This window comes from Grammomys surdaster, unplaced genomic scaffold, assembly GCF_004785775.1.
Source record: "Grammomys surdaster isolate TR1022 unplaced genomic scaffold, NIH_TR_1.0 125669, whole genome shotgun sequence".
Taxonomy (NCBI): domain Eukaryota; kingdom Metazoa; phylum Chordata; class Mammalia; order Rodentia; family Muridae; genus Grammomys; species Grammomys surdaster.
Window position 1 is genome coordinate 307,390 of NW_021620506.1, and position 22,119 is coordinate 329,508.

The 22,119-nt window shown below is 49.6% G+C and overlaps 2 protein-coding genes across 2 annotated transcripts in view; both read left to right on the forward strand.

Annotated features, from left to right (window-relative positions):
* The first annotated feature begins 15,019 nt into the window (after positions 1-15,019).
* Slc18a3 (solute carrier family 18 member A3) lies at positions 15,020-17,873 on the forward strand. Its single transcript, XM_028787560.1, has one exon. The coding sequence runs from the start codon at positions 15,892-15,894 to the stop codon at positions 17,479-17,481; it is 1,590 nt and encodes a 529-aa protein (XP_028643393.1). The 5' UTR covers positions 15,020-15,891; the 3' UTR covers positions 17,482-17,873.
* Positions 17,874-21,684: 3,811 nt separating this feature from the next.
* Chat (choline O-acetyltransferase) overlaps positions 21,685-22,119 on the forward strand; it is a 51,793-nt gene continuing 51,358 nt past the window's right edge. Inside the window, exon 1 of the mRNA XM_028787542.1 lies at positions 21,685-21,750. Coding sequence (XP_028643375.1) covers positions 21,685-21,750 — 66 coding nt within the window. The remainder of the gene's footprint in view (positions 21,751-22,119) is intronic.

The window sequence follows — 22,119 nt, forward strand, 5'->3', positions numbered from 1 at the left end:
AGGAATCTGGTTCTATATTTCTGTGTCTTAGCTCCTTCTGAAGGTCAGAGGTTATCCTCAATGGGTTCTCTCTTTTCATAGTGTCCTTTAATACATCGGAGCAGGAGTCCAGACTTAACCCTCATATACAACCATCTCTTCCCTAGTCCCTTTTCCAAATGTCTGGCCCTTCCCAGTCCCGTGTCTCCTCCTACCCCACACCCCACCCCTGCCACTTGCCCAGTGTGGGCTTTCTACCCATGGTGGCTGGGACTGGTAACAGCATTACCAGAAGTGGACAGAGCATTGCTCTTAAGAAGACCAATCTCCAGTCTTAGCCTTGCTACTTAAGGCAAGAGTTGCACAAGTCACCAAACCTCAGCTATGAAAGGGAGGCAAAGCCACGTTCTTGCTTTTTACTAGCTGATCTAGCATCACTTGTAGATTTCTGAGGGGTCTCCCCTTCTCTCAGGAAGTAGAGCATACCCTTGCCTGGCAGTCTAGGAACTGAAATGTCCCTTTTGTCAGACCTTGGGAAGCAGAAATAACAAACACAAGTGTCTACAAGGTGTAGGGCACACACACAAATCAGCACACTAGCTGGCTGGACCTATGGGAACACCAGACGCTGCCTGCCTTTCTAAATGTTACCTGGATTTTTCAGACAAGAGCCTGAGTTTGCAGAGGCCCAAATGACTAAGCTGTCCCAGCCGATCAGCCAAATTGGATATTGGCATATAAATGGAGACTCAGTCAATGTGGTCACAATGGGGAAAAGTGCAGGTGTTCCAAGCCTATCTTTGGGGTGCTGACGTGAGCTTTGGCTTCCACAGAGGAATAATTGTGGCAGGGAGCAGCAGTATGCAGAAAGAATCAATCTTGGTCAAGAGCCGTAGTTTGGTTGAAGATTAAGAGTTGGTTGAGCCAAGTGGCTCCACGTCTTCCTCATTGCTTGAGAAGGCATGCCTGTTCCTGTGAGATTCTTGCTTCTGCTTAAGAAGTGACTCTTCTGGGGCTCTGCTGTCCCTGACATTCAAGGTCTAGAACAATTACTGAAAACCTTCCAGCGGCTTTGGGGCTTCTGGAGCAGGACACGGTAAAAGATGATAAGATGCCTCCATTACTCACGTCTTTGTGCCTTCATCCTTGAAGGATGCTGAAAGTGCAGGGGTGGTACCAGTTTTCACACAGACTCTCCTTGAGGAATCAACATGCCTATGAGCCCAGCTAAGCTAAATTCTGACTTCACAGAGACAGACAAAATGGAGGCAGAGATGCCAGCCTTCCATTCTGCTCTTAGTTACCTTGCAGACCGCTTTGGTGTTTATTCATTCATTCATTTGTTTGTTTGTTTTATCGCAAAGCACCTTATAAGCATCTGTTTTCAGGGAAATCACTAGTGGTTTTACTGGGTGAGTAGAAAGTGGGACTAACTGTAAACATAGGTGTTGGTATGGAGCTCAGACTGTAGCCTGCTTCTCGAGGAGTCTGGCAGAAGGGAGCCATGCTTAGGTCAGGGTCATGCATAGCTGGAACTTTATGACACCATCATATTTTAAGGACTGTCTGGAAGCATCCAACTACTGAACGTTGGAACCCAGACACCAAGCCAGGGTCGAGCCTCCTCCCCAGCTTCCCAGACTGTCTCCAAGTCAGAAGAGGTCTGCTCTGTAATTCTAGCAAAAAGCTTTTAATCTGTGCAGTGCAGGGGAGCACTTACTGTGATTGATGTCTGTCTGTAAAAACTGTGAGGATGCTGTGCTGATAAATCCGGTTCTCTAAAACCGTAACTGGACAGAAAGGGCTGTTTGGATTTCCCAGTTGTATATTGAGGACTTGAGTCTCCAGGATGCAACTCAGACCCGGCGCTTCATATGGATCATAACTGCAGTCTCTGAGGACAGGAACCCAACTTGCTTCCTAGCACTACTCTTTGCCTAAAGCCCTGCTCACCCACCCAGCCCTGCAGTTGCTCTGATCTCCTCTGGTAGGAAGCCGCAGGTCCCGGGTGTGCAGCCCGTCTTTCTGCTTCTGTAAGGGAAGAAAGCTAACTTTGCTGGGAATCTAAGAACACTTGTCTTTGTCAGGTAATTTGATCACTGTTGATCAATGGTTCAACTTCACACTCGAGTCTCAAAGCCCTCTTGGAAGATCGGGGAAGTGGATTTGAGGACCATCTCCATGACACAGAGGCAAAGGTCTCTGAGGTATCCCAGCTCTGTCTCCTTAGCTCAGCCATTCTTCATTCCAATCCATTCTCAGTTCCTCCATGGGGACAGTACAAACCAACATTCCTTAGCTGCAATGTCAAAGCTAAAAGCCATCGAAAGCCAAAAGATTTCTTGTGATTCATGTGGCTCCCAACACTGTCTGGACTTATGTCATTTGGTGACAAAAACCTGACCCGAAATGACTCCAGTCTATTTACACTCTGTTGATCTTTCAAAATAGGAATATTTGCCCAGGTTTTTTTGCACAAATATCAACTACTTGATTATACGTAAGTTACCCACATCTTGTGGAGGAGATTTCAAAGACATATCCTGTACTTGCATCATCTGATTTCCCTAAAATATGTAAGATGCTCCATTCCAACAACAGCGAAGGCCCAGAGTCTCAGAGATGGACTTGTGGATCTTTGTTGCTCCCCAATGGGGTGCTCAGATCACGTATGTGCTCAGATCACATATGTACTCAGAACACATGAGACTACTCCATCCAGTAGAGGTGTGTGGCACATCAATGCTGGTGCTGCTGGCACCAACCTGCCTTGGCTGTATGTGGTAAGTAATACACTCCCTCCCCAGGGCTCCAAAGCACTTTCCCCTCCATGTTCTTCAAAGTATCTTGTAGGTGTCACTAGTACCCATGGGATGATGATTCCCAAGACAGTCTTGTTAGCTGGTCCCGTGCTCTCTTGCCCTGGCACATCCTCCAATGGTGCTCTTCGTTTCACAGCAGTTGCCAGCTGGCCCAGCCTGCCATACACTCCTTGTGCCTCCTTCCTACACTCAGGAAGAAGGCAACCTTACTTTTCTTGGCACTTGCATTTCACATACCATTCTTGACACTGAAGGGACCTTGTTGGTCCCTTATCCTCAGGAGTAGGCCCCATCGAGGCCTTCCTCCTGACTGCTGGGCAGAAGTATGGAGACTTTGCAGGAGCTCCTGACTTGTGGAGTCTCCAGCCCTCCTGAAGACACCATATGAAGACTCTCTAAGCCTCCATCCCTTCCCATTTGGCCATTGGAGTAGGGGGCAAATCTAGAGGGAAGCTAAGCTCAATAGCTCCCGTCCAGAAAGCTATGGTTGACAGCCTAAGTAGCACACTTTACCTATGAGATAAGCCTCTGACTTTGTTCAAAGGACACATACTGGCTGCTTTCAGTTACCTGAGGCCAAGCCTTATACAAGAAGGTGGTGGCTGTAGGCCACCAGGGCACAGGAGCCTGGGGGACAATATCAAAGAACCACTTTTTGAGACCATAAGCTACAATGAGGACTAGAAGACCTCTTGACCCTTAGGAAAAAGATGCTTTTCCTCCCCTCTATTTGCATAAATGCTCTCAGTTCATGACCAGGGGGTTCTCTGCATCTTTCCTACAGGGGGGTCTCACAGAGAGGGAGAATAGTTTGGGCCATGACCAGAGGGGCCATTCCTAGGAATCTTCCATGTAGGGTACAGTCCGGGTCCCCCTTGAGTTATGGACACTCTCAGTAATCTGGCCACCTCTCTGAGGATGGCTTAAAAGGGCCAGTCCCCTGGTGGCCTGATCCTTCTGTTCTCTGTCCAGTCACTCAGAGGCTGTCTGAGCCAGTCACCCACCATGCAGACTGAATGCTCCACAAGGGAGTCTGGGACTGACTCAATGTCTGGGGTCAATGAGAATGTTCCAGGTCATGAGGTCTGCTACCAGATGGCATCTGAAGAGTTCAAATGAGGAGATGGCACCTGTCATCTACACATCCACAGGCAGTTCACTCTGAGAGGCAGCTTGGTAGGGCATGGAGCCAACTAATGGTACATCTTACTGGACCACATGCTCAGGGGCTAGGGAGACAGGCCCTCTCCATTGTGATGGATGGATGGATGGGTGGATGGATGGATGGATGGATGAATGGATGGATGTCATGATTAGTTTAACACTAACTTTAAATGAAGCTTAATGAGGCCTGTGGTCACTCTTACCAATGTAATCTCTGAAGCCTGCCCTCTCTACACTTCGGGGCTGAGGTGCTAGCCTGGTAAATTTTTTTTTGACACAAAAGGACTGATTGACATTTGGAACCTCTTTCCTTCTGGGGGATCCCTAGGTCCTGCACAGAATGAAATGGCATTTCTAATTCACTTGCCACAACTCCACTTTTTTTTGTCATCTGGCTCTTCTGTTGGATTCCCGCATCCCCAAGAAAATGTTGTCATGGGCTCTCTATCCTACATGTCCCCACTGTGTGGGGAGCATCACTAGAGTGTCATGGAAAGGCCTAGAAGGGCATAGGGCACAGGACAGTTGCTACTGAGGCACCTGTAACCCAGTAACCTACAAGATGAAAATTAATATGGTTTCTGGTAGCTTGAAATAAGTAGTCTTTATCCTGGTGTGTCATTTTAAGTCTTGAGACAATTAAATTTTATCTTTGTGAAAGATAAATAAACTTTATCTTTATTTATGATATATAATATATATGTATATTCCCCTTTACCTTCCAAGCTGAAGTAGGTCCCAGGAGACTGTAGGGTAGCTCTTGACAAGTTCTATAACTGTGGGGATCACCTGTTCTCCTGGGAAGGAGGTCACCCACCTGGTGAACTCTAACCAGCGTCCAGACTACAAAGAGGGTAAACATAGAGGAATACTTCTCTCAGTGTTCCAGGGAAAGCTATTGCCCAAAAGGGCCTCTGGCTTACCCTCACATAGCTGCAACAACTGGTCAAAGGAAGACTAGAGGAACCAGAGGCTTCTCCCAAGACCAAGTGACCCCTAAGGGCCAAGTCTTCAACTAGCCTTGCCAGCAAAATGTATGATTAATTTTGGTCACTTACATTGTTTTAGAATCCCAACAGGGAACTATAACCAAAGATTAAATTCTATATCCACTTATTTAATTGAATATTATACTTAACCATATGAGATTATATAAAGAATTACTTCTCAGTAATAATTTTCTTCTCAATAAGAATATTTTTGCCCATCATAACCTTGGTTCAATCCAACACACCAGTGCCTACCTCCAGCCATTAAAGACAAGCCCTCATATGAGAATTTTTGTTGCTTCTAGTGCTGTTAAAATTGCATTCATGGGTTAATTTGGTAACACCACCAGAGGAAAAAGACCTGGACTGCAAGAACACACCCCAGACCAACCTCTCCGTGTCACCCTCGATGATGAGTACCCATTGGTCCTGCCCTAGACACACCTGAATACACAGGGAAGCCCCGCTCCTATGACAGACCTTCAGGCAAACATGTCTATACACAATGGCAGCCCGAGAACTTAACATGGTCCTTCCATAATGGACACAGAAAATTATTCTAGCCATGCTCCCTCTATATATAGAACTAGCAAGTTTGCTAGAAGGAATTACTTGCTTTCTCTAACTGTTGATGTTTCCTTAAATATCCAGTACGGGGGTCTTTCAAGTCCTAAGACAATACAGAACTTCACATATCCCCATCGTAACTGCCAGTCGTACATCTCCAATGAAACAGACTTCTAAAACTCTTGGGCCAGTCAGAGTCCTGAACTCTGCAGGGCTTGTTTAGGTTTTATATAGCAGTGTTATAATCCTATTGACATATTTGTTACCTAGAAGACCCACTACATTAAAAACTCAGATGACTTTATTCTCTATGAGAATCTCTGTGGCCAGAGGAAAGCGTTATACTTAGCTAACAGTCAGAAGACATATGTTGCCTTATCACAGGGTGCCCTCACTACCTGACATCCAAGTATTGCTCATACACACACAGGACATTTGTACTCCCAAGCCCTAGCAATATAATAACAGCCATATAGGGCTGGATGCCACTTTTCAGATCCTAGGTTTATCAAATGCTAGCCTAGCAGAGTACAACTGACTTTTCCTGCCTCTTTGGAAGGCCCAGATGATTCCCATCCCAGGAGAGCACATGCCAGCTTTAGAAGAGCTGTCCAAGTCATACCTTTGCTGCTGGATTTGGGAATAGCACTAGAGCAGGGACTGGTATTGGAGGACTAGCATCCTCTGGGAGTTAGGATAAACAGGTGGCCACAAAAAATGATGTAAGAATGGGACAGGTAGTCCAGTCACTAGAGACAATAAGAGACCAGGTAGTCTCTCTTGCAGAAATACTCCTCAGACTAGAAGAGGCTTAAATTTGCTGACCACCAAGAAGGGAGGACTCAGTACTTACAAGTGAGGAACATTATTACCATTCAAATAGATCTGGGAAAATAAGAAATGTGGTCAAACAACCGAGGGAAAGCAGAGAAAAAGGAAGGCAACTATTCTGTTTGCTAAGAAAACAATTATTTTAATTGTTACCTACAAATGTTTGTACGATTTTCATTGCTACAAAGAAAACATCTACCTGAAACATTTGTTCCTGCTTTCGCTATTCCTGTAAACATGTCCAACTATGACAGACATTTTTTTTTTGGTAGACCACCCTCAGGAGGCTACCCTGTCACCTGACCTCTGAAAAGTATGAAAAATTATGGGATGCTGCTGGATTTTTCCAAAGCACTAGCTTGGCTTCTCCCAGTCTTTGTATAAATTGAATAAAATTATCCTGTCCCTCTGATTGAGTGGCTGATTCTCAGCTGACTGGAACTCCCAGAACTCTGTCTATTGGGGGTTGGGGGTGGGGTGGGGACCAAGAGAATGTGAGGCTTTGAAGCCCACAGGAGAATCTCATGAAATCCCAAAGTACTAAAGACACAGGACCAAGCATATGAGCAACAGAGGGCAAGTCAGACAGCCTGGGACGTTGGCTCATCATTCCACCCCTGGGCTGCTGAACTGCACTTGATCAAATGGACTTCTGGGGCTTTCCTCCCAGAGAATGATGAGACAAAAAGCCAGTAAGGAAAAATCTACTAGGCTGGCCCTGGGCATGGATGGTATTTCTCCTGATGCTGGCCTCCTTCTCAGTAGACTTGTTTGGACAAGACACCAGCCAGGAGCATTGGAAGGCCATTCAGAAAAACAGACTCATTGAAAAAGTCTGTGCTTTGGACTCTGTCCCAGCTCCAAGACTGAAGGAAGTGCAGACTTTGCAAAGCACCGCCTTGCCACTAGAGGGGGTATTCTCCTCATGTCTCCACTGAAGAGCCGAATTTCAGAGGCTTCAAGACAATCTTGCACTGTGTCCACAAAACAGAACATATCTGGTAGATGGCCAATACCTATCTGTTTAGAGGGATTGGCTCCACAAACTACCCTTTCTTTAGATAAGCAAGGAGCCTTCCACCCACCATGTGCTTGATGCCGTTTACACACTGTCAATGCTTCCTTTGAAAACAGTCTGACTCACGACCCCTGTTGAATGGACCCTTCTACAGGGGTCACCTAAGACTATCAGAAAATACAATATTTACATTATGATTCATAACTCTAGCAAAATTTGTTATGAAGCAGCAACAAAAGTAATTTTATATGATTGAGAGCCAGCACAATATGAGGAACAGTATGTATTAAGGGGTTGCAGCATTAGGAAGGTTGAGAACCACTGGTCCAGGACATGGAGGAGCCTGTGGTACTGTTCTCCAAAGAGTTCCTGCCCCAAATTCACATTTATCAAGACTAAACATGTGCCTAATCAGTGACAGTGCCTAATCAGGCCTCTTTTCCAGTTACAGCAGGCCTTGGGATCTAGGAGAGATGGCCAGCAGCCTCAATTTATCTTCTGTTTTCCCGACAAAGACAACTCTAGTCTGTGCAGTGCAGCTTCCTGTTGATATCTTAGCTTCCCCAACCTATCCATCAATGGAGATGTTTTCTAGTTCTTCCCAGCATGGATCTGGTGCTTGTTGTCTTAGGGACATGACATCTATTCCAGTCTCCCTCCACAGCACCTTGGCAAAATAAGAAATCCCTAATTCTTTTTGAAGTGGGCAAATTCTTTATCCCACAGTCACCTGTCTAGGATGCTCTTCATTACCCAGAGATCAAGGCTTAGCTACCTTAGATCCCACCTACAAGGGTGACACTGCATTAGAGCAGACAGTATGAACTGGTGCAGCATAGTGTGATACACACAGTGATAGGAACATGGTCACAACACAAAGGAAGATTCGTTGAGTATAAGCCGTCTAGGAAAGTAGGGGCGATGGACAGCATCCGTGAGCTCAGTCCATCTGTAGCAGACTCTATGAGCATCACCAATGCAACCATTGCATAAACAGTATAAGGTTTGGTGAGCTTGCGTAAGTTGTACAAGGTCAGAGACTTAGACGCGTGCAAAGAAAGAACAACTTGTTAAGAAAGGAACACTTCTGTAAGGCTTTTAAAATGACAGATTCTAAACGCAGAGCATTTGAGTAAGTTTTTCCAGAGAGATAGAAGGTGATAGGATCAGTAATTGAACCTGGGCATTGCATTAGAGGGCAGCAGTGGGTGGATCAGATAGAAGACCTTTACATCAAGCTAAGCAACTTGAATTGTCTCCTGTCGAAGAGGCTCCTAAAGCTTTAATGGATGGAGCAGCCTCACATCCTCTTTAACTTACCCTGTTCACAAACCACAAACTGCCAAACCTAGAGTGAAGGTTTAGCAATAATTGTCACCTACAATGAGCATGTCTAGGGCAAAGACAGCACATTTAAAGCTGCTTATGATTCAGGAAGAAAAGGACAGCCTAATAGAAAAACAAGGAAGTGAAGCAACAGGCAATACACACACACACACACACACACATATGCACACACACGCGCACACACACACACAACACACTCATACACACAAAGATGCTAAAGGAATGCAAATGGCCTACAAACATAGGAAAAGTTTTCCAGCCAATTAAGCATTTAACGATTGAAATGACAGTGAATACTATCTCTCATCAGACTGACAAAAGGAAAAGACAGCTAAGAGCAAACACCAGCACTGGCACTGACGTGGGCTTGGTGTGAAGGTTTATGCAACCATTTTGGAAGGCAATTTGGAAATTTCTTTTAAAGTGTAAAATATTCCTGGTGTGAGGGAGCATTCAGGGGGTCTATGTAGGAATATTCTTCTTGAGTTCAAGGCCAGCTTGGATTACGGAGTGAGTTCTAAGCTAGCCCAACCTACATAAGAGACATGTCTTAAAGAAAATTAAAACACTGGGTGGCAGCAGGGACACATACCTTTATTCCCAGCACTAGGGAGGCAGAGTCAGGTAGATCTCTGTTAGTTGGAGGCCAGCATGGTCTACAGAGTTAGTTATAGGACAGACAGGGCTATACAGAGAATTCTATCTCAAAACAACAACAAACAACAACAACAAAAAAACCCCAACCAACCAACCAAAGAAATAAAATAAAATAAATATTCATATCATTGGGAGTAACATCTCCACAAGAAGAGGAAGACATTCACTGCAACATTGTAACATCAAGAATGGCTGGGGGGTGGGGAGTGGGGGACATGGGACCCAGGTTGATCTATAGGTAGTTGTCAGTGGGAAATTAATACTATACTTTTTATTTTAACAAGAACAAAAACTATAGTACAGGTGGGAAAGATGGCTCATCAGTTAAGAGCACTGTCTGCTCTTCCAAAGGTCTTGAGTTAAATTCCCAGCAACCACACAGTGGCTCACAACCATCTATACTGGGATCTGATGCCCTCTTCCGGCATGCAGGCGTACATGCAGATAGAAAATGGAAAATGGAACTTAGTAGCATAGAGATAGCTGAACAATTGTGAGCACTTCCTGCTGCTGGGACAAGGTTCTGTCCCAGCATATACATAACAGTTCACAACCGTCTGCAACTCCAGTTCCAGGGGATCTGGTGCCCTCTGCTGACCTCTGTGAGTGCAAGACATGTACATGGGGCACAGACATACATGCAGGCAAGACACCCATATGCATATAAATCAACAAACCTTTAAAGAAAAGAAGAACCAGAACTCCCTTTGTATAAACTAACGTGGACTTGTTGTTAAGTAGAAAATGAGAGAGCTCCAGAATGACACATGTATAGCAACATACATTAAAGTACACTTAACTAAACACAACGCTGTTTGTTAAATTTCATATGAGCTCATATCTATGCATAGAAAGGTTTAGAAAGGGGCTTGGAAATATACATAAAATGGTAATGGTGGCAGGGGACTAAACATCTATCTAACATCGTGATTTCCATTAGCAGAATCTATTTTCGTGTTATTTGTGTGGTTTATTTTCATTTCAATAAACATAGAGCTGAATTTGAAACCCACTAACACACCAGCTTCCATGCAAAGCACCATAGCCAGTCCTTAATGAATGGGCAGAGCCCACCTCTGAGGGGCTCTCAGGCTGGCGTGAGCATGGCTCCAATGGAGTAGGAGCATACTCCTGAAATACAGGCACTTGGGAAGCTGAGGCAGGAGGATTTTGAGAGTTCCAGGCCAACAAAAGAAGACAACAATAACAACAAACTTGCTGGCTCACCGGCGGGCAGGGGGAGCTGCTGCGGTTGGTTAGAGAAGGTCTGGAAGGCTGGTAGGCCATGTGCCGGGAGGAGAAGTGGGGCCCAAGTAGCAAGTGGTATGGGGGCTCTGTGAACAAGCTGCCTAAAATTTGACAGAGTAAATAAATTTGGTGTCGTGCCGGTGTGTATTGTCTAGGTGAGGAGGGAGCCCAGTTGAGAGCTATTAAGTGCCCCAGTCTTGGGGCAGGTGGAGAGTCTAGTGCACTGCTAAACCTTTCTAATGCTGCTGCTGGCCCTTTAATACAGTCCCTCATGTTGTGGTGACCCCCAACCATAAAACTAACATACTTGCTACTCCATAGCTGTAATTTTGCAGCTGTTATGAATCATAATGTAAATATCTGTGTTTTCTGATGTTCATTCAATTTCCCCAAAGGGGTCGTGACCCACAGGTTGAGGACCACCTGGTCTCATGGTAAATCTTGGAGAGGGAAATGAACCTGAAAGAGTCATTGAATTGAAATGAAAAGGACACATGAGGACTAAAGTCAAAGCGATCTGAGGCCAGGCTTCCTATCGGAATGCTCTTGGAGGGATCTGCAAGTCAAAAGACCACCAGTTGGCTAGGTTCTTTCTCTGGGAGCTGTAGAGAGAAGATCAGGGCCCACTCACTGTATAGAAGACACTGTCCTTTACCCTTCTGTACCTACTATGTTGTCTGGGCCCTCAGGATGGGCTGGCCAAGGGCAGCACATAGTCCTCTGGCTTCCAGCCATCAGACTCACAGGTTTCCCGGAATGGCTGACACAGGCCACTCTGTTCTTTTGAATCTGAGACTATGTAGCAGTAGAGGCCTAAATTAATTAAGTAATGCTGAAGCCTTGGGGCCCTCCCAAGGCAGCACACAGGGGAGGGGTTAGTGAGGCCTGAGAACACTCCACCCCACCCCCATCCCCAGTGCTGGAATCCAGAGGCTCCTGAGTGTCATTGGAACCAAGCCTGCACTTAAGTGCTTCCACAGAGACAAAGAAATAATAAATCAAGAGCAGGCACCCCGCCCACGCACTGCTAACCACCACACCAACCTGCTTCTCCACAGACACCCCGGCAGTTTGCATCTTAGAAATGAAGCCAGAATAGGACATTCCCTCCTTCCACAGCAGCACCTACAGACCCATGACCTCAGGAAGGCACTGCAGCAGAATGACTCTTCCCGTCCTCTCTCCAGACTCCCCCTTACCAGAACTCCATACTCTCCACCCATGGCACTGATCCAGAATGGAACAGATTTTGTTTTATCAGACAAAGGCCACAGCTGTGTCCACTGAATAAAGTGAGAAAAAAGGTTGTCATCCAAAACCCACCAACCAGTCTGAAGCCATTCAAGGTAATAATGAAGATCCTACTGAGTATCCAGCATTGATCCCTGAGACTATGTGGGGAGAACCTTGTTGTGCCTGTCCCTGCTGCAGCTGAGTGGCCCTGTGACTAGGAGATGAACACGGGAGCCAGCGCTGACTGGATGAATTACTTCACTGTGATGTCCCCAGCTATAGAAGGGTAATGTTGATGAGACAATTAAGTGAGTTAATATATGCTTTTCACACTGCCTGACACATTGCTCTTTTTACAGATCTAATAAAGAAATCCCTTCCTTCGCTCAGTCATCTTGCATCGAATGTACCCTGTAGTAACAATTTCTACACTCTGAGTGGAAAGGAGAAAAAAATGCTTCTATTTTTCCTCCAAGACTGAATAGGAAATTTCCTCTTGTCTATAAGTTATGCTCAAATACAGGAGTCTCTAGAAAGGAGTTTGCCAAGCACCTATATGAGGAAAAAGCCACAGGCACAGAAACACAGCAAGGGCCGGCCCCTGAGAGGCTGCTAGACAGCAAACTGTCCAGCACCACGGACAGTTCCAGTGAGCCAGGAGGCCTGGAAGGGAAGTTGTTCTTATGCCCTGGCACATTTGGAAGAGGGAGCTTTTTGCTGAAGGGAATCCTCCCCTGACTTTGACCCCTGAATCTTTCAGATGTTAAGGCTCTGCCTTCTTATTTGAAGCTAAAGAAAGGCATTTAGGGACCTGGAAGGAGCCAGCCCGGTGCCTTCCTCACTTCAGTTTTTATGCCTCTTGCCTTTATTCTGCCAAGGTATGCCACACTGCAGATAGAGTGACACAGGCGTAATGAAACACAAGGAAAAGGGAGGTGACATAAAGACCACGAAGCAGGTCTCAACAGTCTGGAACCCCAGGCAAATGACCAGCTCCCTTCTCCATGCCTAGTTCCCTATGGGGTGTGTGTGTGTGATGGGGGGCAGATAGTGTCAACACTGTACCAGTTTTGAGGAAGGATGAAGTAAGAGTACACCCATAGCCCTGGCACAGAACAAGTGAATCTGCATCTTGACATAGAGACATGGAGGAACAGAGAGTTGGGTGTGAGTCCCAAAATGAATCGGTTTCATTCTCAGAAACAGCTATGGATTATTATGTGGGCCAGAGAGCTGAGAGACAAGGTCTGCTGCTTGCTATCACTGGGAAGTTTCTTTTCTGAAAGCTTCCACTGTCCATTAACCACTAGAAAGAAACCTGCTGCCTCCAGTGTCATCCTCCTGATTTTATTCAGACAGAGCGACAATACATGAATAAATAACCGCTACCGTGTAGGGTAGGGAATACCTTTTTAAAAACCATCAGTGGGGCTTTCGTAGACAAGTCAGAGGAACCCAGAGTGTTCTTAAACTTGAGTGTCTGGAGAGCCAAGCAGGTGACAGACAGAGTTCATGGAGCAAGCTGAGGGGAAACCAGTTGCTGTGTCTGTGTATGAACAAAGGCAGTGGGATAATATTTAAAGTAGTTTCGCTGCACTTTCTGTAGTGTGAAATTTGGTGACCTCCTGATGAACAGGGGCTAAGTGGCTCAGGGGCAGGGAGACTGTGACTTGCCCAATGCTATCCATAGCCATGGCTGTCCCTATATTTAGGCTCCTTCCCTCATTATGAGGGCAGTTGGACCATCACAGGGCATGCGACTGGGCAACTCTCTACTGAGGTGAGTCTCTTCTTTTCAGTAGTACCTGTGTATGGGTTGAGAGGTTGGGCACTAGACCACTTGTCTGCTGCCTCTCTCCCTGACTCTGGTCTCCATCACCTCATCTTGCAGCTGGCTTAAGAAGAGAAGCCAACTTTCCAGCTCTTTCTGTGTCTTCCACCAGCCCAGACAGAGACCAGGCTCACAATGCCTACCCAGTTGAAGAGTAACTCAGAGAGTCAGGATGCTCCTGGTGTCTATCTGCCCTTCACAAGACCCTCCACTGTGACATGGACACAAGGCAGCACATGCTATGGCAACCACGGCAAATACTGATGTTTCACATCATGCGTGTACCACACCCCAAGCTGTAGGTACTCCATTCTACAGATAAATAAAGGGATGGTGAGGAGCAGAAGGAGGAAACAACGGCTCCCTTGGCACTGTTATCGAGTAAGTGGAAGCACTGGGAGCCATCCTATTTGTCTGTCTCTGGAGCCCAGATCATGATGCCTCCTTCTAGGTGGGGTGGGAAGCACAGTACAGGAAGCTAGAGATCCGAGGCTAGCTTGGGATCTCAAGGCTCCCGTTACTCCGGAAGACAGAGAAAGTCCAATCTCAACAACGTCACCACCACCCCCAATCTCAGCTGACTGGTATCCTCTCTCCTGCCAGTCTGTGGACTGGAACACAGACCTCACGTGCCATTTAGGGTCAAAAATCGTCTGAGGACACATCGGCCCAACGCATAGGCTGATCTACTCAGCCTGTCGCCTGCTAACCAGGACTCTTTGCTTGTGCAGCCCTCCCCGAAGGAAGGAGAGTCTTCCCAAGCCTCTACTGACAGCAAAGCTGCAGAGGCCCTGCCACGTGAGACACAGAAGCTTCCACGCCACTTGTGAGCCCACTCGGGGCTTGGAGGCGGCCGGGGTGGGGGTGGGGTGGGGAAATGCAGAAAAGTGGGCGGAGGCTCTCAAGAGCCGAGGGAGGGTAAGGTCTGGAGAGAAGAGGACCTGGGAGGAGTTAGAATGAGGAGTGGGAGAGTAGAAAGGAAAGGAAAAGAGGCGGAGCTGGGGGCGGGGAGGGGGGAGACCCGCGCCCGGAAAAGCCGAAAGAGAGAGTCCAGGCAGGGGGAGGTCCAAAAGTGTTGGCATCTAGGACCTTGGGTGCAAAGAACGACTCCTCCTCTCAGTCCTCATACCCTCACAGTCGGGAATTAGCTGCCAAGACTTTCTGCCTAAGAGCAGGTGGGTCGGAACCAGACCCTGAAGGCTCTGTACCTTCCCCTCCCTTCCCGAAGGAGGGGATGAGACGGGCTAGGGGCGGGATTGAGGAAGGGGGTTGCGTGCGCTTTGCTTCTGGGTCCTGGCTGCGCGTTCCAGCTGCGAGAACAGATGGAGGCAGCGCGGCTCACCTCGGGGGCTCCGTGCCCGCTGTGCGCCGAAGTCCAGGCTGAGGAGGAGGTCTAGAGCCCCCGGCTCTCCCGTCTCCCAGGCTGCGGGGAACCGGCTGCCGCACCCCTCCTCCCAAGTGGGGGAAGAACGGAGCCTCACCCCTATAGGTCCCAGAACTAGGGGGAGCATAGGGCCGGGTCCTCCCACTGCTCATCGATCCCCAGGGGCTTGTCTAGGACTACTTCTCGCCAAGACCCCCCCTTCCCCTTGCTTCCAGTCTGAGCGCATCTCGGAAGCGGACCCCTGCCCGGACGCGCCCCGCCCCCGGCCCCCGGCCCCCGGCCCCCGCCCCGACGACGTCCTATTAGCATGAGCGACGCCAGTGGCCCGGGCACCACTCGGGGGCCGAGACTCACCGCGTCATAGCCCCAAGTGGAGGGAGGATTGAAAAAAAAAAAAAGAGGCGGAGGTGGAGGAAGAGGCAAGAGCGGACGCGCGGGGAGGGCTGGAGAGACGGCGGGCGGTGGCAGCATGCCCCTGGGCGGGTGCACACGGCCTCTCTGCGCGGCAGGGGATGCTCCTGCTCTCTCTGAGCACCGCGCGTCCAGTCTCCCGCCTCAGCCCCTCTGCTTGCCGGCCTCCGTGGTTGCATCTGAAACAGCGGCAACTGGTCCCCGGAGCATCTAAGAGCAGCGGCGCCGCGCGGGACAATCCTTGCTTTTTTTCTGAGCTCGGGGATATGAACCCCACAGCCACCTGAAGCACAGGGGGCGCTACGCGGCTAGGACCGCGCCCCCGAAGTACCATACCCTAGCCTCTGCACTGCGGGACGCCGACACCCGACTCCGGTGGAGGCATCTTAGGAAGAGCAGCGGGTAGGGGCATGGAACCCACCGCACCAACCGGTCAGGCCCGGGCGGCGGCCACCAAGCTGTCGGAAGCGGTGGGAGCTGCGCTTCAAGAGCCCCAGAGGCAGCGGCGCCTGGTGCTGGTCATCGTGTGCGTTGCACTGTTACTGGACAACATGTTATACATGGTCATCGTGCCCATTGTTCCCGACTATATCGCTCACATGCGTGGGGGCAGCGAGAGCCCCACCCTGGTCTCTGAAGTGTGGGAACCCACCCTGCCGCCTCCCACACTGGCTAATGCCAGCGCCTACTTGGCCAACACCTCGGCGTCCCCGACGGCCGAGTCGGCTAGGTCAATCCTGCGGCCTCGCTACCCCACAGAAAGTGAAGATGTGAAGATAGGTGTGCTATTTGCCTCCAAGGCCATCCTGCAGCTTCTGGTGAACCCCTTAAGCGGGCCTTTCATTGATCGCATGAGCTACGACGTGCCGCTGCTTATTGGCCTGGGCGTCATGTTCGCCTCCACAGTCATGTTTGCCTTTGCAGAAGACTATGCCACGCTCTTCGCGGCGCGCAGTCTACAAGGCCTGGGCTCAGCCTTCGCGGACACGTCTGGCATTGCCATGATTGCCGACAAGTATCCCGAGGAGCCTGCGCGTAGTCGTGCCCTGGGCGTGGCGCTAGCCTTCATCAGCTTTGGAAGCCTAGTGGCTCCACCGTTTGGGGGCATCCTCTACGAGTTCGCGGGCAAGCGTGTACCCTTTCTAGTGCTCGCCGCCGTGTCGCTCTTCGACGCGCTCCTGCTCCTGGCGGTGGCTAAGCCCTTCTCGGCTGCGGCTAGGGCGCGGGCTAACCTGCCCGTGGGCACACCTATCCATCGTCTCATGCTAGACCCTTACATCGCTGTGGTAGCCGGCGCACTCACGACTTGTAACATTCCCCTTGCGTTCCTCGAGCCCACCATAGCCACGTGGATGAAACACACAATGGCGGCATCCGAGTGGGAGATGGGCATGGTTTGGCTGCCGGCTTTCGTGCCACACGTGTTAGGCGTCTATCTCACCGTGCGCCTAGCGGCGCGCTATCCACACCTGCAGTGGCTGTATGGCGCTCTCGGGCTAGCGGTAATTGGAGTGAGCTCTTGCATCGTACCTGCCTGCCGCTCTTTCACGCCGTTAGTGGTCTCGCTCTGCGGCCTCTGCTTCGGCATCGCATTAGTGGACACGGCGCTCCTACCCACGCTCGCCTTTCTGGTGGACGTGCGCCACGTATCAGTCTATGGCAGTGTCTACGCCATAGCTGACATCTCCTATTCTGTGGCCTACGCGCTCGGGCCCATAGTGGCAGGCCATATCGTTCACTCGCTTGGCTTTGAGCAGCTCAGCCTTGGCATGGGTCTGGCCAACTTGCTCTACGCACCAGTGCTACTGCTCTTGCGTAACGTGGGCCTCCTTACACGCTCGCGTTCCGAGCGCGATGTGCTGCTTGATGAACCGCCGCAGGGTCTGTACGACGCGGTGCGCCTGCGTGAGGTACAGGGCAAGGACGGCGGTGAACCCTGTAGCCCGCCCGGCCCTTTTGATGGGTGCGAGGACGACTACAACTACTACTCCCACAGCTAGCAGACCCGCTTTTCTCTACCCTCCCCGTTTAGGTCAAGGTGGTCATTCTGCAAGAGCACTGGCCAACTTTGGCTTGGGGGCAACCTCCTCTAATGAGTACCCTAGCCCCTCCCCGTCCTGAATTCCTTTGCAGGAAACCCTTCTCCGTGACCCCTCCTAGTCTAACCCCCTTCCCAAACACACTTTCTTTGAGAGAATGGAGTAGGGAGGCATAAGAAGCTATTGGGCTCTTGGCAGAGTTGAAGAGGTGTGCGGGTGATCACCAATCACCTACTGAGAACCCCTAAATAGAGTCATGCATCTGTCTGTCCTTCCTGCGGATCTTTCCAGTGCCAAACTTGGTCTACTGCACCCCGGTGCCTCCGGCCTGAATTAATAAACCATATCTGTCTGAGGAGGCCGAGTCTCTTTACTGATGTGGGATGGGCGGTGTGACACAAAACCTAAGCACAGAGAAGGCTGCTTATCCAATCCAGATCTGAGGAGGGGTGGATGCCCTGAAGCTCCTTACTGCCTGGTTAAGGAAACAAACCCAAATCCCAAAAGAGGGCTCTCCCTCATGGATACTCAGAAAACACACACACACACACACACACACACACACACACACGAACAATAGTGATAGTCTCTCCTTTCCAAGCCCAGTGTAGCACCTGGAGGTTCCACCCGAGGGAGCCTGAGGATCTGCCTGGCCTTGGAGGACAGCTGGCACCAGGGGCTTTCCATGCCTGGACTGGGTTTTCCTACACAATGGGACCTTGCCTCATCTTGTCGAGAAAGGAGCACGAGGGCGCTGTTTTCTGCAGAAAAGAAGAGGTAGTCCTCATTTTTTTAGGGTCCCAGCCTGGTGACAGTGTTCATCAAGGATGCAGGCTCTATTGTCTGAGGAATGAGAGAACAGTTACCTGTGGGTCTGCTTTCTCTCAGTCATGAAAGTTTTAATGGAAAATGGAAGGAAGATTGATGTGGAAACTGGTGCTAATCCCTAGTCCACCCTGTCCTGAATACAAGTGGCCCCTCAGGGATGTCAGGAGGTCACCCATTCTTGATTTCTTATGACAGAGGTCCAGGCTAAAGGCAGTACACTCATTCCTGAATCCTGCTGCCTCTGATTTCAGGGTGGAGAGGCAGTTGGGTTAGAGTAACTAGTTTTGCAGGGGAAGGTCTGCAGTTGGTGAGTCTCTCTCTCTCTCTCTCTCTCTCTCTCTCTCTCTCTCTCTCTCTCTCTCCTCCCCCCCCCACCGTGTGTGTGTGTGTGTCTGTGTGTGTGTGTCTGTGTGTGTGTGTCTGTGTGTGTGTCCTTGTTTGAGTCTTCTTGTATGAGAGGTGTGGTGGTAGGGAGAGTACTCTGTCTGTCTGTCCTTGTCTGACTCTGCTTGTGTGAGGCGGGGGAGTATTTTGTCTGGGAGGAGTGCCTGTGGGCTTCTGGTTGAGGCTCTAAACAACCTCCACCTGCCATCAGAGTAGACCAAGTCTGTAGTCCCTTGTCTGCTCCTCCCTTCCCAAAGAGTCTGCAGCAATAGGATGGTAAAAGAAAAGAAGGGAGGTCCCACTGTGGCCAACCAACTCCTTAAATTTTAGTATTTTTAAAGGAATGCAGTAAGGTTTCAGCCTTGTGAGGAGGGGCAACATTTCTTCTGACTCAAGCACTCCCCAGGGTTCTGCATAAGTAGCTTCCCAGGAGACTGCTGATGGGGGAGGATGGGGGCAGGACGAAGGGAGGCTGGGGTGGGGCGGTGGGCAGGCAATGTTCTGTGCCCCTTTCCAGGGCCTAAATCTGATGCCAGTGCAGGAACTCATCCGGGAATCTGCCCTGGACAGGTTTTGAGGGCTGAAGATAGGAATCGCAGGGCAGAGCGCGGGGTAGGGGGAGCAGTGGACTGTGAGGAAGAGAGGCAGGAAGGGAAAGGGGGAGGGAAAAAAGAGAAGTGGGGAGGGAGGAGAGGGGGAGGGAATAGAGAGAGGTGTGGCTGGTTTGCTTGCAGTCAGTCGGGGTGGCTGCTGGGATCTGGCTGCTGGGATCTGTCGTCGGAGGCTCTACTACAGAACCTAGGTGGCGTTCCCCAACCTCTGGCACTGCTGCCACCCCTTCTGGCCCACGCAGCCGTCTCCAGCTCTGCTTGGTGTGGAACAGCGCCGGTTCGGCGCGGAGCAGCCCAGGAGAGCAGGTGAGAAGGGCTGGGCAGCGGCGCGCTGGCGCGAAGACCCAGGCGTTGTCCCTCGGGGGAGGTGTCCTTCTCCGGAGGAGCTGTCCACGAAGGGACAGCTCCCAGGCCCAGAGGCTCTGAGACGCTCAGAGTCTGCAGCATCCCAGGCGCCAGTAGTCGTCGGGGTACATCTAGGAGACTGGGGGTTTGGGATTCGGCTGCAAGGATGCCTGGGCTGGGAGGGCATGATTTTCAGGGGTTGGGGCTCCCCTTATCTTTACCTGCCTTTACTTTTACTTCGCCTAACATCTGCCAAGCCCAAGGTCTGTGGTTTTGATGTGTAATACCGGGAGCGTTGGTAATATCCCTGGGCCTCAGTTTTCTCCAGACATTCTTGGGAAGGCGGGGAGTGCTGGAGTTAAGTGCCACATTTGCAGGAGTGGCAGCACTGAGAGCCTGGGAAACCAGATCAGACTGGTGTTGGACCTTCAGGGCAGAGCAGAGAACCTCTCAAGTGCCCCCCCCCCCCCAAGCCAGGCCAATAGAAGCAGAAATGGGAGGATACCAAACCACGGAAAGACAAATACATACAAATTCTCTCAGCCTGGGCCAAGGAGCTTAGAAGGAAGGAGCTGGAGGTTGGAAGGAACAGTGGAATACCCATCAGAATGTCAGCTGGCAGGGGTCCATTCTCCTCTCCAAGATATGACTTTGCTAAGGTCCGGCCAGTGTTTTCCCTTGCCCACCACTGAGATGGCACAAAAGGAGATATTAGATATATAACTGGTACAGCCTTTATTAACTTGACCTTGTCTTGGTTGACCCCAAAATGTAATCAACAGAACACCCACATACTCGATTTCTAGGTACAGTGGTCTCAAGGACTCTTGTGCTGGAGTGCACTGTATAAGGCCTTTCCGTCCTCTATTCAGTGGCACCAGGCATACGCAAACTCTTCTAGCCTTGGGTCTGGTTCTTCCACCTTTCTGGATTGCCTCTCCCCTGGACCAACTGAGCCTTATGTCAGCACCTGGCTGCTGCTGGTGGTGGCCAAATAGGTTAAATGGCAGCTTTAACCTCTTGAGGGCTAATAAAGGGTAGGTTGGTAGAAATCTTGACTGTGTATCTGTGCAGGTTTTGGTTTAGTGGGGTAGAAAGCGTACCCTACAGTTCTAAAAAAAAAACAAATAAACAAAAAACAAACAAAAAACAAAAAACAAAAAAAAACCAGGCTGTGTTCTTAGCTTAGCTTATTTCTAGTGCATCTTCCAAATTAATCTGTCTTTCTCAAGGCTGTCAGGAGACTCTAGAGGCCCTGACTACCTACTCTCCAGTAGGTATCATGCCCTTCCATAGTCCCCTTGTACCCACCTTGGAGCCTGCTGCCCACAAACTACTCAAGTTAACACTCTGCTAAAAGACCCAGGGTCCTCAAACAGCTCAGAATGTCACCCAGAATACAGAGTCTTAGAATACTTGTGGGCACTCAAGCACACTCTCATGCATACTCACACACACACACGCGGGGTGGGGGAGCTTTCTGAGCTCACAGCCCCTCTACTCAGTACCAGACCCTAGCCAGGCATCCTAGAGGGAAATCTGAACCCAGTGGAAATGGTTTTGCACTTGAGAGCTACAGTCTTGTGGGGAAAGTTGATGTTGGGGAGAAATTGATGTTGAGTTCCAGGCAAACTAAGTGCTCTAGTGCTCTGGTCCTGGTAAGCTGGGAGTGGGTAACTCCAGCCCAGCTCCTCCCAGTGCAACCTGGGATGGTCAGCTAGCCTTGAGTCATAGCAGCTTCACAGAAGCAGGTCCTTGCTGGTGGCTCAAGGCAGGACTCTTTCTCACCTCGAGATTCTGAGGTTCACTGTGGTCAGGGGCATAGGGCTGAGGTCTGAGATGGCAGTCACAGAGGCATGGAGTTCCCTACACACTACTGTCAGTCAGTGGCTTGTGGTGTGGGGGTAAGGCTACAGGATTCATTAAGGCTCGATGTGATGCTTCTCCTGTGTTCCCAGGTCTACAGCTCAGCTACTCTGGAGCAAGAATCGCTACAATGCCCATCCTGGAAAAGGTCCCCCAAAAGATGCCTGTGAAAGCTTCCAGCTCTGAGGAGGAGCTGGTGAGTAACCTTTTGAGCCGTGTGTCTTATCCCCGATCTCTTCTCACACACTCTTATTCCCAGGACGTTCTTGAGTGGCACTAGCCCTCAATTGTTTCCCAGCTCTGTATTCTCCTGGGCAGAAGACTGTCTGATTGGGTCTCGAAGCCTTCCTACTGGAGTCTTAGGGCAAAAACCCCAGCTCTGGTTCCAGTAAGCCCAATGGGCTAGACTCAGCTGCTTGTCCTCCATATATCAATTAAAGAGACAATATGTTTAAAAGGCAGAGAAAAGAGGCTTAATCAATTGACACATTGGAAAAACGATCAGGTAAAGAGATTCAGTGATTCTAAATCTATCCTCAAGGCATGGCCATAAACTGGAAGTTTT